This window comes from Perca flavescens, chromosome 2 (assembly GCF_004354835.1).
Source record: "Perca flavescens isolate YP-PL-M2 chromosome 2, PFLA_1.0, whole genome shotgun sequence".
NCBI lineage: Eukaryota > Metazoa > Chordata > Actinopteri > Perciformes > Percidae > Perca > Perca flavescens.
The window spans coordinates 12,442,147-12,455,354 of record NC_041332.1 but is presented as its reverse complement, the minus strand read 5'-3'; the positions used below and the strand labels follow the sequence as shown (position 1 = coordinate 12,455,354).

The following is a 13,208-nucleotide window of genomic DNA, read 5'->3' as shown; positions in this document are numbered from 1 at the left end:
ACATGTATTTATATAAGTCTTATTACATTACATGTCATTTAGCTGACGTTTTTATCCAAAGCAACCTACAGTTGCTACAGATGTCAGAGGCCACACACCTCTGGAGCAACTAGGGGTTAAGTGTCTTGCTCAGGGACACATTGGTTGATGTATCGCAGTGGGAATTGAACCCAGCTCTCCCACACCATAGGCATGCGTCATATCCACTGTGCCTTCACCACCCATCATCACTTATACAATGCAACATTAAAAAGACTAAGATTGAAGAAACTGTAAAAATTAACATCAGATAAGAACATATGTAGCAGATGCATTCAGACTGTTTACCCCTAAAATATTGTGACTGATAAATAAATGAATAAAGAACACTGACATTTCGTATTGATTGTTTTATACATATTGTTGGTATTGAATTAAGTAGGAACGACACAGTTGATGATGCTTCCCCATATCAAAACTCTCCTCACCGGATTGAGGGTGATATATCACCATAATCTGTCCTAATAATTCACAGGTAATATGCTAATTAATGTGTGCATTCACATGTAGTGACTGATCTGATCTTCATGGCAACAGTCTTCAGGGAGTAGTTCCAGCCCTTCCACGTTTGCCAAATGACATGGGTGTTTTCAAATCCGATGGCACCATGAGGTGCGTACATGCCGGTGGGATTAGCTGTATGGCAGGCGTTGTACCAGAATCCACCTAGAAAATGCTGAGCACAGTTTTTATCCGACTGGTCCTGATCTTTGTCAAATGTTGTGAACTTCATGTTGTTCTGGCCTTTCAAACTGTCCCCTAGACATAAAGACAAAAACAATGTTAGCTGAAATATATCTGATGTTTAAAACTCAGAGGCACTTCGTCTACTGCTACTGTGTTGTTATTTTGCCAGTGAATGATTTTAGTGACCTTTTTTTGCTTTGAAAAGTTTTGAATGTACAGTTAAAGGTAACCTGACTCCGCCAGATGGATTGCTTCGCATTTGCTCGGCATATCCATCTGGGAACTTTCCGTTGGAGAACTTTTGGGAAGGGGCGAAAATACTGGTTAGCTGATTGGATGAACCATCTGTCTATCACCTATGTTGGTGCTAGAAGGGCCAAATCAACCAATCAGATCCACGAAGCATATGAAAATAAAACCACAAACCCCTGCTGCTGCAGGCAAAGCATAGCTCGTTAGCTCCTGCAAGCAAGCAACATGTCAGTAAAGGATATTTGCCGTTTGTGTAACGAGAATTTAGGAATGAAAGGCACCATTTTAGGTTCCTGGACCATATTCCAAAAGAAGGATCCAAGAGAAAAAAGCATTAGCGAGTGGCTAACAGAATTAGGGCTACCGCTGTCTGAAAATACTGGTTAGCTGATTGGATAAACCATCTGTCTATCACCACCTAACCCACCTCAAAACCAACGCTGATTGGCCCGGTCGTTTGGCGAACGGCTCCAAATTTGCCAGACTCTCAAGATGCCAGACTGATCTGCGAGTGGAAAACTGGAGCTCGCGAGATCAGGACGGTCTCATGAGGCTAAGTTAAAGGTGCCCTGCCATACAAAACCGTTTTTACTTGTATTTTTTGAAATATGTTAGGTCCATATGTGTTTGTGTTATGTGGTGAATGTGAAAATGAACTGTTACCTCCTTTGTCAGCTCTAGCCACTGAAAAAAAATAAGCGGAGAAATCAGGCCAATTACAAAAGCTAGTCAGTCTGACATCATTTTGCCTGAGCTCATTACTATTCATGAGCTCACCCAGTTGGGCTGGGTAAAGGATTCTGACAGCCAGGCTCTCATTGGCTAGCTGTTAGCCAATCAGATTCAAACAGCTTAGCTTGTTGAATATTAATGAGAACTGGCAGAAATCAAGCTGAGGCTTCCTGTAGGCTTTCTATACCACGCTAGAATGGCTTGATGTTACAGAGTCCATGGTAGAACTTCAGACGTTACCACAAAGTAATGAAATACGCATGGCAGGGCACCTTTAATTACGGTTCATGAATGTGCCTTAAATATAGTTGTGGAATGTAACAAAGTACCTTTACTCATGTACAATTTAGGTACACATTTTGAGGTACTTGTACATTTGAGTTTTCTTTTTTATGCTTATTTATACTTTTACTCAAATACATTTATTTAACATTACTTTTCAGCTTAAATTTTACATTAAAAAACATGTGATAAGCTTATAAAATACTGTAAGCTGTTGCCACATATCCCCTCTAAACCGCTAACGTGGTTTCATTAAAATAACTGTTTGAGGCTCGAAAAGGTAAAATTATCCAATATTTCACAAAAAAACACAGATTTGAGAAAAGTCCAAAAGAAGAATGAAAATTTGTGAAGTACATTAGTGAATAATACTTCTGTACTGTCTGTTCTACTTAAGTAAAATGTTGTCATTCTTCTTTGCTCCTGGCCTTAAATAATAATATAATAATGGATTCAGTCTGTTAAGTAGGCTATACTTGAAGTAGAGCTAGACATTATTAGTGTGTAAGCAGTAGCCCCGCCCAGGTAAATAATCACCAGCTGCCACTGGTTTTAGGGTTAATGTCTTAGTTTTTTACAAAATGGAATATAAGATTCATAATTCAGATTTTCTGCACAGTTTCTTGGCAGCTGAACACTCTCTCACCTTCACAGACTCCAAGTAAATGGGCCACGCAGGCGTACTATTTAAAAAAAATGAACCTATTATCTTGGAACCCTTTTTCAGATTGAAAGGGCATTTATGTTTCATTTTTCACGAATCTGAAAACAGACTCTGGAGAGCCACATTTCACTGGCATCACAAAAATCAATGTAAGCTGTCATTAGCCTGTTAGTCCACAGTATTACATCTAGCTTTGTAAGGACACTACAAAACTTAACCTGGAAAATTAATGATTTAAGCACCCATTTTTATACGAGTCTTGATTAAAAAAACAAAAACAAAGGAGAAAGGAACATTTTTCATTAAAAAACATCCTATATCACAGTTCACAGTAATTACATTAATCCATATCTTGACATTTAAACCTAGACTCCCCAAAGTAATATGCACACTGTAATCCTCACCTGCCGCTCCGTCAGTGAAGTTGCCTATGTGAAGCTGATAACCGGCGTTCTCAGAATCGATTGAGAAGGAGGAGTATTGAGCTGATGCCTTCTCTCCTTCCCAGCCCTCCATGTCGACCCGCAGCTCATTCTTCTTCCTCCTAGTTAGCAGGAAGATGTTTTCCAGGCCTGAGAAGGTGCACAAAGATCTGTTTCATTTCACCTCCTGCACCAAGGCCCTATATGCTATCATTACTCTGCATTTCTTAACCATTTCTTTAGCTATTTCTTTCCCACTCAGACGTCTCTCAACCCCTCATCTAGTTTAAAATCATACTTCGTCTCAAACACCAAATTAAGATGGAAAGCAGCACAGGCCCCTCTGTGTTTAATGTATTTCTCCCTCAATAACTCACCAAGCCAATATTCTCCTGCCACATTCCCAAATCCAGTCTTATAGTGCCTCCAGGGCCTGTAGAAGTTTTCAGTCCCATCGATCCTTCTCTGAAATACCTGAAAGGGAGAACGGGAGGAAGAGAGAGAGAGAGAAAAAAAAAAGTTACTTACATGAAATATTATGCATTCAATTACCAAGACCAACTGTTACCAGGTTCATTGGCGGCACCAGGGAGGAGCTTGGGGGTGCTGTAGCTATTCCCATAGCACCCTCTTAGCACCCCCAATTGCTTTGGTTTATTTATAAAAAATATTTTTCTTAATGTGTAAATAGTATAACTTGTATTTGAAAAATTAATAAATACATTACTAAAACAAACTAAAAAAACATGAAGCAAACACAGGTAATCCTATTTGGCCAACGGGCGTAGCACACACTAAACTTTTGACCTTACTTCTGCAGTAACGTATTTACACAGAAGAAAAAGAAGAATGAAGACCAGGTTAAACCCACAGGTAATGTGATATGTATGGCACATGTTACACCCACCAAACATGGAGACATATACATTTCAAGCTGCATTCATTTTTAGCCACTTGGTGGCAGCAGAACGAGCTGAAAGCACAGCATCTGGGATTTTATCACCTTACAAAATTGTTATGGTGTGCTGCATTTTTACACATCCAGCAAACCAGGAGCATCTTTAGCATCAATCTGGGGTTTCTGGCCACCCGATGAGAGTAAAATATTTACTCTACTATTACTTCTGTTTTTGGTCTCCACCAACTCCTGAAGGAACTATTTGGCTCTTTGTCTGTCGTTTTGTGCTGTATATAGTATTTGGTGGGTTTATCAGAGTCTTAATAATCTGGAAATGAGGTGGGTGAGATTTTAAACATCAGATAAAACAATAAGCTAAAAGGGACTAAAAGGTTTCTTGGAGCTATGATTAAAAGTTACTACTGAGGTGATAATTTATCACTCAGAGTTACACATTTGACCCAGTGTGAAAGGAATACTATGATATTTTAGGCTTCACACCACTCTCAAGTTTGTGTGCTAAATATGAAGCTACAGGCAGCAGTTAGCTTAGCGTAGCATATTGAATGGGGAAAGAGCTAGACTGGCTTTGTCCAAAGATAAGACACACATATATATATATAGCCTATATCTTTTGTTATAACTCAAGTCTGACTTAAATCCAACTCTCAAGCCTCTTAAGTCAACAGCTCTGCTTGTGCTTTTATGTTCTACAAACAGGTTTAAAAATGTTTAAATGAGGCACACGGTCTTATTTGTTTATGATGATAAAATCTGAGGTGTACTGACAGTCCATCTGCCCCCGTCAGTGTCCATGTCACAGTAGACATGCAGAGGCGTGGTGGGACCTCCTGGGTAGATGGTGTACACCCCGCTGGAGCTGGTGTCGTCATGGCGATGGATGTCTTCACAGTCAATGGGCAGATAAAACTGGGAGTCGGAGTGAACTGAGGTCGCAAGAACCAGCAGAGCTACAGATAATGTCCCCTGGATACAAAAGAAAAGAGATTTATAATATCTACAGCACCTTTCACAATGATTCACTCATTGACAGATATCATACCAACACAAATTAAATAACAAATGTTAGGTGAAAAGAAAAAGGTCTTTTGTGACATTTATAGTCAAAAAATGGCACATACAACAATTACTGCAATTTTTAAAAGACAAAAAAAGAATTAATTTATAATTTGTGGCACAATAATTAAATCAACAGCTCGTGTTACGATCAGTCATCCTAATTTGCAAATTCTGTTTCACACATACAAAAGCAAGTATTAAAATAATGTGTATTTGTTTCTTTCTGCAGCCAAAAGCTGAGTTTAAGTTCCAGTTCCTCCTAAATACAATACCTTAAAAGCATATTTCCTTACACACCTCTCGTGATATCCAGGGCCTAGTTTTTCAAAAGTAATCCAGTGGGATTTCGGATCACGGATTGGATTAACTCTTGGAAATGGGTTTTTCAACAGCAAAAGAGGGATTCCAAACTAAAATCAGACGATGTAATCCGATTTTACATTTGAACTGGATCAAACCTGCCCTTTAGGTTTTTCAAAACTTTGAACTCGGTTTGAGATCTATTTGATCCAAAAAACGGGATTATTCTGATCCCATCAGAAGGGTAGATTCAGTTGTGATTTTTCGAACCAAATAAAATCAGAGATTGTTTTTTTTTTTAAGTGAATGATCACATCAAGTGATCCTGGATAGCAAAGCATGGGATTTCCAAATCCGGATCAATTTGATCCAGATAAAGTTTTTGGAAAACTGGGCCCAGATCATTTAATTATGGATGCTTCATTTAATATGTACAAACAAAAGAAAATCCACTGACCTCGCTGTCAAAATGAGTTATTTTGTATTTACATGCAAATATTTAATTCCCAAATACGTGAAGAGTTAAAACTCCAGCAACACTTGCAGAACAACTTTATTGTTGGACCAATGTGATTTGGCTTGTGGCCTCATCGGGGGTCATCCATATGACAAGTGTTGCTGGAGTTTACCTCTTCAGACTTTTTCCTTTCTCCATGCAACTTGGAAGAAAGTTGTGCCGGAAATCCCTATCTGCTTCTAGTTCATAGTACAGGTAGTTTGAGTGTTCTGACCCTTTGAGGTTTTGTTAACCATTTTGCGACTCTGCAGATTAACGTTTCCTCATTATATTGAAAGAAAATGTAATCTGGGAATCATTATTTGCCTCATTTTGCCATGCCTAATGAGGATAATTCATCGATGGGCAACCTCTGAATACATTTTCATTACATCTGAGTTCTCCAAACATCTGATGTATTCAATAGCTTTGTCGCATGTTAACACACAGGACAGCATTTAATGTTATTCAATGTGTTCATTGTGTGGGATATATTCTCTTAACTGAGAGGCATGCACACAACAGCAGCAGAGAAGAAGAAGAGTGTCCATGTGTTCAGAGGGGAGTCAAATGTGAGGCAGTTCCATTGTTTTTAGTATTGATCCTTTGACGCTTGTATCCATACAAATATATTTGTGTGTGAGACTGAAAAAAAACTAAAAACTTACATTTGCACTTTCATATGGCTCTTTGTAGTTTGGCTTATTTAAAGCTAATGTACTTGCACTTACTTCTTGCTGTCCAGAGTTTGTACATTCATGGTTGAAAGCACTTAATTGGAAGTCGCTTTGCATAGAAGCGTCAGCTAAATGACATGTAATGTAATGTAATGCAATGTAATGTAATGATACTAAGATATTATTAAGCCCATCCACCTCCTTTACTTTCTGCTGCTTTATAAGTCACATGATTTGTATTGTTTGCATATTTTGGTTCACTGTGTATAGAAAACTACCCAGTTACATCACTGGGAGCATTCAACAGCTACAACATTTGGGATTTTCCTGCTGAGTGAGTCTGAACACGTCCCACAATGTTTGCATTACAGCAGTGCTGTGTTTATTATTAGTCTAAGCCTCTCTGGAGCAAGGTTATCAGGTTTGATGATATATGTAAATATTTTACATAAATTCACTCTTGCTGTTTGTTTCGGTCTGAAGTATGGAAACAGATAATGTTCACTGGGGCTGAGTGCCTGTTAATATGTAACTAATAATAACTAACTAAGACTATAAAGTCAACAATAAAATCCTCAACATTAATCAACAACACCAACAAATATGCATTATAATAACAAAGCTAAATTGATTATTAATGCCATATTTTATTAATTAGGCTAAATAATTATGAATTTTATTGATTAGTTTAAGATACAATAGCACAATTAAATGGTTAAATGTTTAGGTCAGCTATTAAAAAAACTAACTCTGACAGTAGACAAGTTTTGCCTCTAGTACTACTATTACTACTAATAACCTTACTAACACGCTAATCAAGAACAAGTCTTTAGATTCTTTATTTTTTTTCCACCACACAGAACTAAAAATGTTAAACTTCATGAAAACATTTGTAGGCATCAAAGAAAATGGGAGCAGCATTTGTTCGTCAAATGAATAAAATATGAATAAGATAATTTGGTTTCAAGTTTGGAAGTGTTTTCTGTGAATTCCGCAGCGCTTACCTGCATCATCATCGTCGTCATCATGGAGAGGAAGGTTTAGAGCTGGGTTGGACTCTGTCAGGGTCATGTGGAAATAAAACTTGGTGGGAAACATTTAACCCTTGTGTGGTGTTCATATTTTTGTTGCACAGCCAGTGTTCCCGGGTCTGGTGGACCCACCACATTAATAGGCTTTTAAATCAATACAACCATAACAATTCATGTACAATACTAAACAGATGTTCACTTTAGCTCAATTACCAATGATATATACATCATTTATGGTTCATATTTGCCATTTACCCCCTGTGAGATCACATTTATGATCATATGATAATTTTCTTTTTTGTGACAAAACAAGGAAATTCAATTATAAAAAAGGTAAAAAAAAATAGAAACAAGATTTTTGATCATTATTGGTGCTTATTTCTTAGAACTTAATCAGAAGAGGTGAACGTTTTTGAAATGTAACAATTTTGTAACTTTATGTGGGAATAGCAGGTGCAGAAAGACAACATTCCCACACACAGACACCTACGCTCCGACACGAACACATACAGATACACACACACACGCACATACACACACACACACACACACACACACACACACACACACACACACACACACACACACACACACACACACACACACACACACACAAGGCCCAGTTAGGATAAGGACACAGTTAAGTTTCATATCACCTACAGTTATTACACAATTATTAGGCCTACACTCGGGCCCAGTAGACCTGAACACCTCATATGTAATAGTTATGTGTGTGGAGGGGGTGTACCGTGTGCAGTTGTTGAAAATAAGTTATTTTTTGTGTTCTTCACAGAAAAATGAGCCAAGGCCAATGAGTTTGAGTTAGAAGAAACTAAAATAAATAGTATTATTTTTCTTTTAGCAAACATTGAAAACAGGTCCCACAGACCCGAACACCATACAAGGGTTAAACCGCCTGCGGAGGGAGTGTCTGTGGAAGCATGTGACACTGACAAGATTTATTTACAGTGTCATACAGTTTATCAATATTATGCAAGGATTCATAGAAGCTGAGGTTGCTTTGTTTCTGGGAATGTGGTGGGTTTACAAACCAGTTATTCTGCAATTACACACAAATCCCCAAAGCCATTGTGTTTTTAATATATTTAATGCCTTTAAATGTAATACATTTGTCAGCACCAAAAATAAGGTGATAACACCTTTTAATGACAATGAAAGTAATATAAGTAATATAAAAAGAAAATTCTAAAAACGTTAAAACAGGTAGTTGCACTGGTGGAATTGACACTTGTGACTAGAGATGGCCCGATACCATTTTTTGCTTCCCGATACCGATTCCGATACCTGAAGTTGCGTATCGGCCGATACCGAGTACCGATCCAATACCAGTGTGTCATATATTTTATTATGTTATAACAACTGTATACTACTATCCCTGTATGGATGTGATTTCTATCTTTGCTGTCTGGCTCAGGTTAAACTCTTTGTAAAACATGAACAAACACAAACAATGAATGTCGTAGAACTTTCTTTTATTCTCCAGTTTGACAGTCAGTTATAACGGAAAAAGAACATAAATAAACTACTTTAATGTAGATTTTCTTTAGGGCTTTATTACGTGGTATCGGATCGGTGCATAAACTCCAGTACTTCCCGATACCGATACCAGCGTTTTAGGCAGTATCGTAGCCGATACCGACACCAGTATCGGTATCGGACCATCTCTACTCGTGACCTTAGTATTTGACGTCCAGAGAGTATTTCTTTATGTAGTTACTGATTAAAGCTAGTTACTCATTTTATAGCAAAGTTTAAAAGCAAAGCAATATGCTGTATTTCAGAGTCTTTAAACAATCAGTTACAAACAGGAATAGGCTCTCACCAGTGCAAGATTGGGGAAACTTCAAATTTAATTTAAAGCCCCACGCAGCAGATCCTGTCCTGTGTGGAAACCCCAGTAATGAGACCACAAAGGCACACAATTGTTTAAATATAAACTCAAATATATTGTACCATTTGGTTTGCAAAGGTGAATCAAATAATTTGGCTTTGGATAGTGAGCAAAATCATTAAATCATAGATGAATTTCGTTTACTTTGCAGAATGACAGCACTCAGACATCTGGAAAAGCTTGAACTGCTGCTCTTTTTGCAACAGTTTGGGGCAGCCGAGGTGGTTCAGGGATCTGACAAAGGACACCTCCTGGACATCTTAGGCAAGTCAAACTGGAGAGGGCCCCACCGCTGCAGACCCAGAACACTGGAGGGATTATTTTGTATATGCCACCATGCCTGATGGCTCAGAGAGGACCTGGCTAGAAAATGGATGAATAGAAAAAAAGTGCGGGCACCATCACAAATGTGGGATCACAAAAGTCATGAGAATATATCTTACAGACTTGATTGCAATCCCTTGAGCTGCTAGGATGGCTGATAGGTGTCCTTATGAGTCATTGTAGCCTGTTCCTAGCAACTAGACAGGAAGATAAAATGTCATCTTCTTCCGCTGTAAAAGCTGCGTAGAAGGAAGCAGTACACAGGTTAATACATGAAACCTTCCACTGGTTCCTTTATGTGATATATATCTTCATCTTTTGGTCACAGTATTGTCTTCTTGGGCTGACTGTGGCAGCAGTCTTGTTAGTGTTTTTGTGTATATTGCGATCTGTAATTTTGGTTCACCTTCGTTAGATCAAGGAACGCCGATGAACCGACAAGAGACAAAGAAAGCACAGAGACTAAAGGTAACGAGGGTAGTAACGAGAGACAGGTGACTTGAGGGCTGATGAGTAGGTGGAACAGATCAGGGCAGGGCAGACAATCACAGAGGTGGGAAAACACAAGGCAGAAAGTAAAACAGAAACACAGGTAACGCACAACCATGAACAAATAACAGGGAAACTGTATAGACAGCATAACACAAAGACAGGCTGACAAGGGTAGACATGCTGGGCCGGACAACAGAGACACATGAGATAATCACAGAAAAAGGAACTCAAAAACTGTCACATGGTCAAATAAAATAAACTAAACTAAAAGTCCAAAGGCCCAGGAGCTCCCCAGAAAGCCTCATTTTGAAAGTCTTTAACTGTTTGGCCTTTTATTTGACCCAAAAAGCAAATCTACTTACTGTACACGTTAGGTGTAAGCTAGCTAGCAACAGACACACCAAATTCAACCACACCAAGTTTGGGTTCAACTCAGCCTGAACTCACCGGAAACTCTGATTCTGTTTTTTCACTCCAGTCTCTTTTTTTTTATCTGTATACATTAATGAAGCAAACAAACTCACAAAGCCAAATGAGTACATTTTAAGACCCACTGCTGCAGACCCAGAACACTGGAGGGATTATTTTGTATATGCCACCATGCCTGATGGCTCAGAGAGGACCTGGCTAGAAAATGGATTAATAGAAAAAAGTGCAGGCACCATCACAAATGTGGGATCACAAAAGTTATGAGAATATATCTTACAGACTTGATTGCAATCCCTTGAGCTGCTAGGATGGCTAATATGTCTTTATGAGGCATTGTATGTTATGTACAACAGGCCTGTTCTTAGCAACTAGACAAGAAGATAAAATGCCATACCGTGGGACAATGTGTGTTATTTGAAGTAATGCTGTCTTACTGTGATACCGTCATAACCACATCAGTGGTTTGCCACAGCCCTTCTTCCGCTGTAAAAGCTGCGTAGAAGGAAGCAGTACACAGGTCAATACATGAAACTTTCCACTGGTTCCTTTGTGTGTGATATATATATATATATATATATTGATCTTTTGGTCACATTATTGTCTTCTTGGGCTGACTCTGGCAGCAGTTTTGTTAGTGTTTTTTGCGATCTGTAATTTTTGTTCACCTTCGTTAGATCAACCAGAAAAGAAATGAGCGATCGAGGAGGAGAAAACGAAGTGACTTCATCCTTCAACTGGTCATCAGTCACAAACCAGAACAAAGCCAACGGTTCGACTAACTGTGTATGGAACGACACCTCAGCCCACCCCTTCTTCCTGGTGGTCTACAGTCTGGTGTTCCTGGTGAGTTTCAACAATTCCAGTGGTGGAATGTAACTACATTTACTCAAGTAGCCTACTGTACTTAAGTACAAATGTAAGGTACTTTTACTTAAATTGGTTCTTTTCATGCCACTTTCTACTTCTACTCCACTACATTTCAGAGAAATATTGTAGTTTTTACTCCACTACATTAATCTGACAGCTTTAGTTACTAGTTACTTTACAAATTAAGATTTTTGCACACAAAACACATGTAATTTATAAAATATTATGTTTTATTATAAAATAAACTACCCAACTGTCAGGTCTGAGGAAACACCAGTTGTAAGCACAAGAGTGTGTATATATGCCGTCAAGAGCATGCATAACCTGTAGGTGGCAGTGTAACGAGAAACTCAAGCCCACGTTAGCAAATCAGAATCCCAAAAATAGCAACAACAGCAACAAATCACTTCCTCTTTCCTTTTCCTCATCTGCTGCCTAAACCTCCGTTTGTCTCTGTTTACATGCAAACGTGCAATAATAATAATAACACATGAGATAATCACAGGAAAAGCAACTCAAAAACTGTCACATGGTCAAATAAAATAAACTAAACTAAAAGTCCAAAGGCCCAGGAGGTGAACTAGCATTTCTCCAGCTACCAGACCACACTCTGTACTTCGGTCCGTACGGGGACTTCAACCTGTGACCTTCTGATTCCCAACCCAACTCCCTATGGCCTGGGCTACTGCCACCCCAGTTAGCGTATTAAAGACTTATTGATAGTGCTATCAGTTAAACGCGTTATTAACTGCGTTAACGCAAACCCATTTTAACGGCGTAATTTTTTTTATCGCGAGATTAACGTTCTTTTTGGCCTAGCAAACGTTGTAGTTTTTTTCACATGCTGTTGCAACAACTATTAACGTTAGAAAAACTACAACACCACACCGGCGCTAGCCAGACCGGAAACAAAACAACAGGCACGCTGCACACACTTGTTTGGGCTCGCGAGCCAGCCAAAGAGTAGTAGGCTAATGTTACGCTTTGAGTGGATGGCGAGCGCAAGACGCCGAAAAATTCTAAATGGAAAGTTTACTTTTAAAAAGTTGCCAAATGGTTCCATTGACAAGACCAAATTGATCTGTGTGTTTTGTCGTTGTGAATGGAGCTATCATCGCAGCACGTCCAGTCTGAAATACCACTTGATGGCCAAGCACACAGCTGATGCAAATTCTCCGCCCCCTCGTCAAAGCCGGGCGACAAAAGCACAAAGCAAGCCGATCCACTTTTCCATGTTGATAAGAGCATTAAAATAAGAAAAAATAATGGGACAAAAAGAAATCAAGGGACATTTAGAATAGATGAAAATGTGCGATTAATTACTGAGTAAACTATGACATTAATGCGATTAATTGCAATTAAATATTTTAATAGTTTGACAGCACGTCTACTTATTGACAAAATTGTTTTGATCGTTTCCAGTTTCTGATGATATTATATTCTACTTGTAACAGATTATTTTAACAGTGTGGTATGTTCATGGGCGACTGAATTATTTCCTGAGGAAATGACAATCACAGTCGTGATCTCACTCAGAGGTGTCAAAAGTATTCACATTTATTACTCAAGTAAAAGTATAGATACTAGGGTTTGAAAAGACTTCTGTTGAAGTTGAAGTATAAAC

The 13,208-nt window shown here is 38.5% G+C and overlaps 1 protein-coding gene across 1 annotated transcript; it reads right to left on the bottom strand.

Annotated features, from left to right (window-relative positions):
- Positions 1-349: 349 nt before the first annotated feature.
- Positions 350-7,544, bottom strand: LOC114547496 (microfibril-associated glycoprotein 4). Its single transcript, XM_028566852.1, has 5 exons — positions 7,534-7,544; positions 4,766-4,963; positions 3,456-3,552; positions 3,061-3,228; positions 350-798 (listed from the first exon to the last, which is right to left on the bottom strand). Exons 1-5 carry the CDS (start codon positions 7,540-7,542, stop codon positions 527-529), a joined length of 744 nt encoding a protein of 247 aa, XP_028422653.1. The 5' UTR covers positions 7,543-7,544; the 3' UTR covers positions 350-526.
- Positions 7,545-13,208: the final 5,664 nt, after the last annotated feature.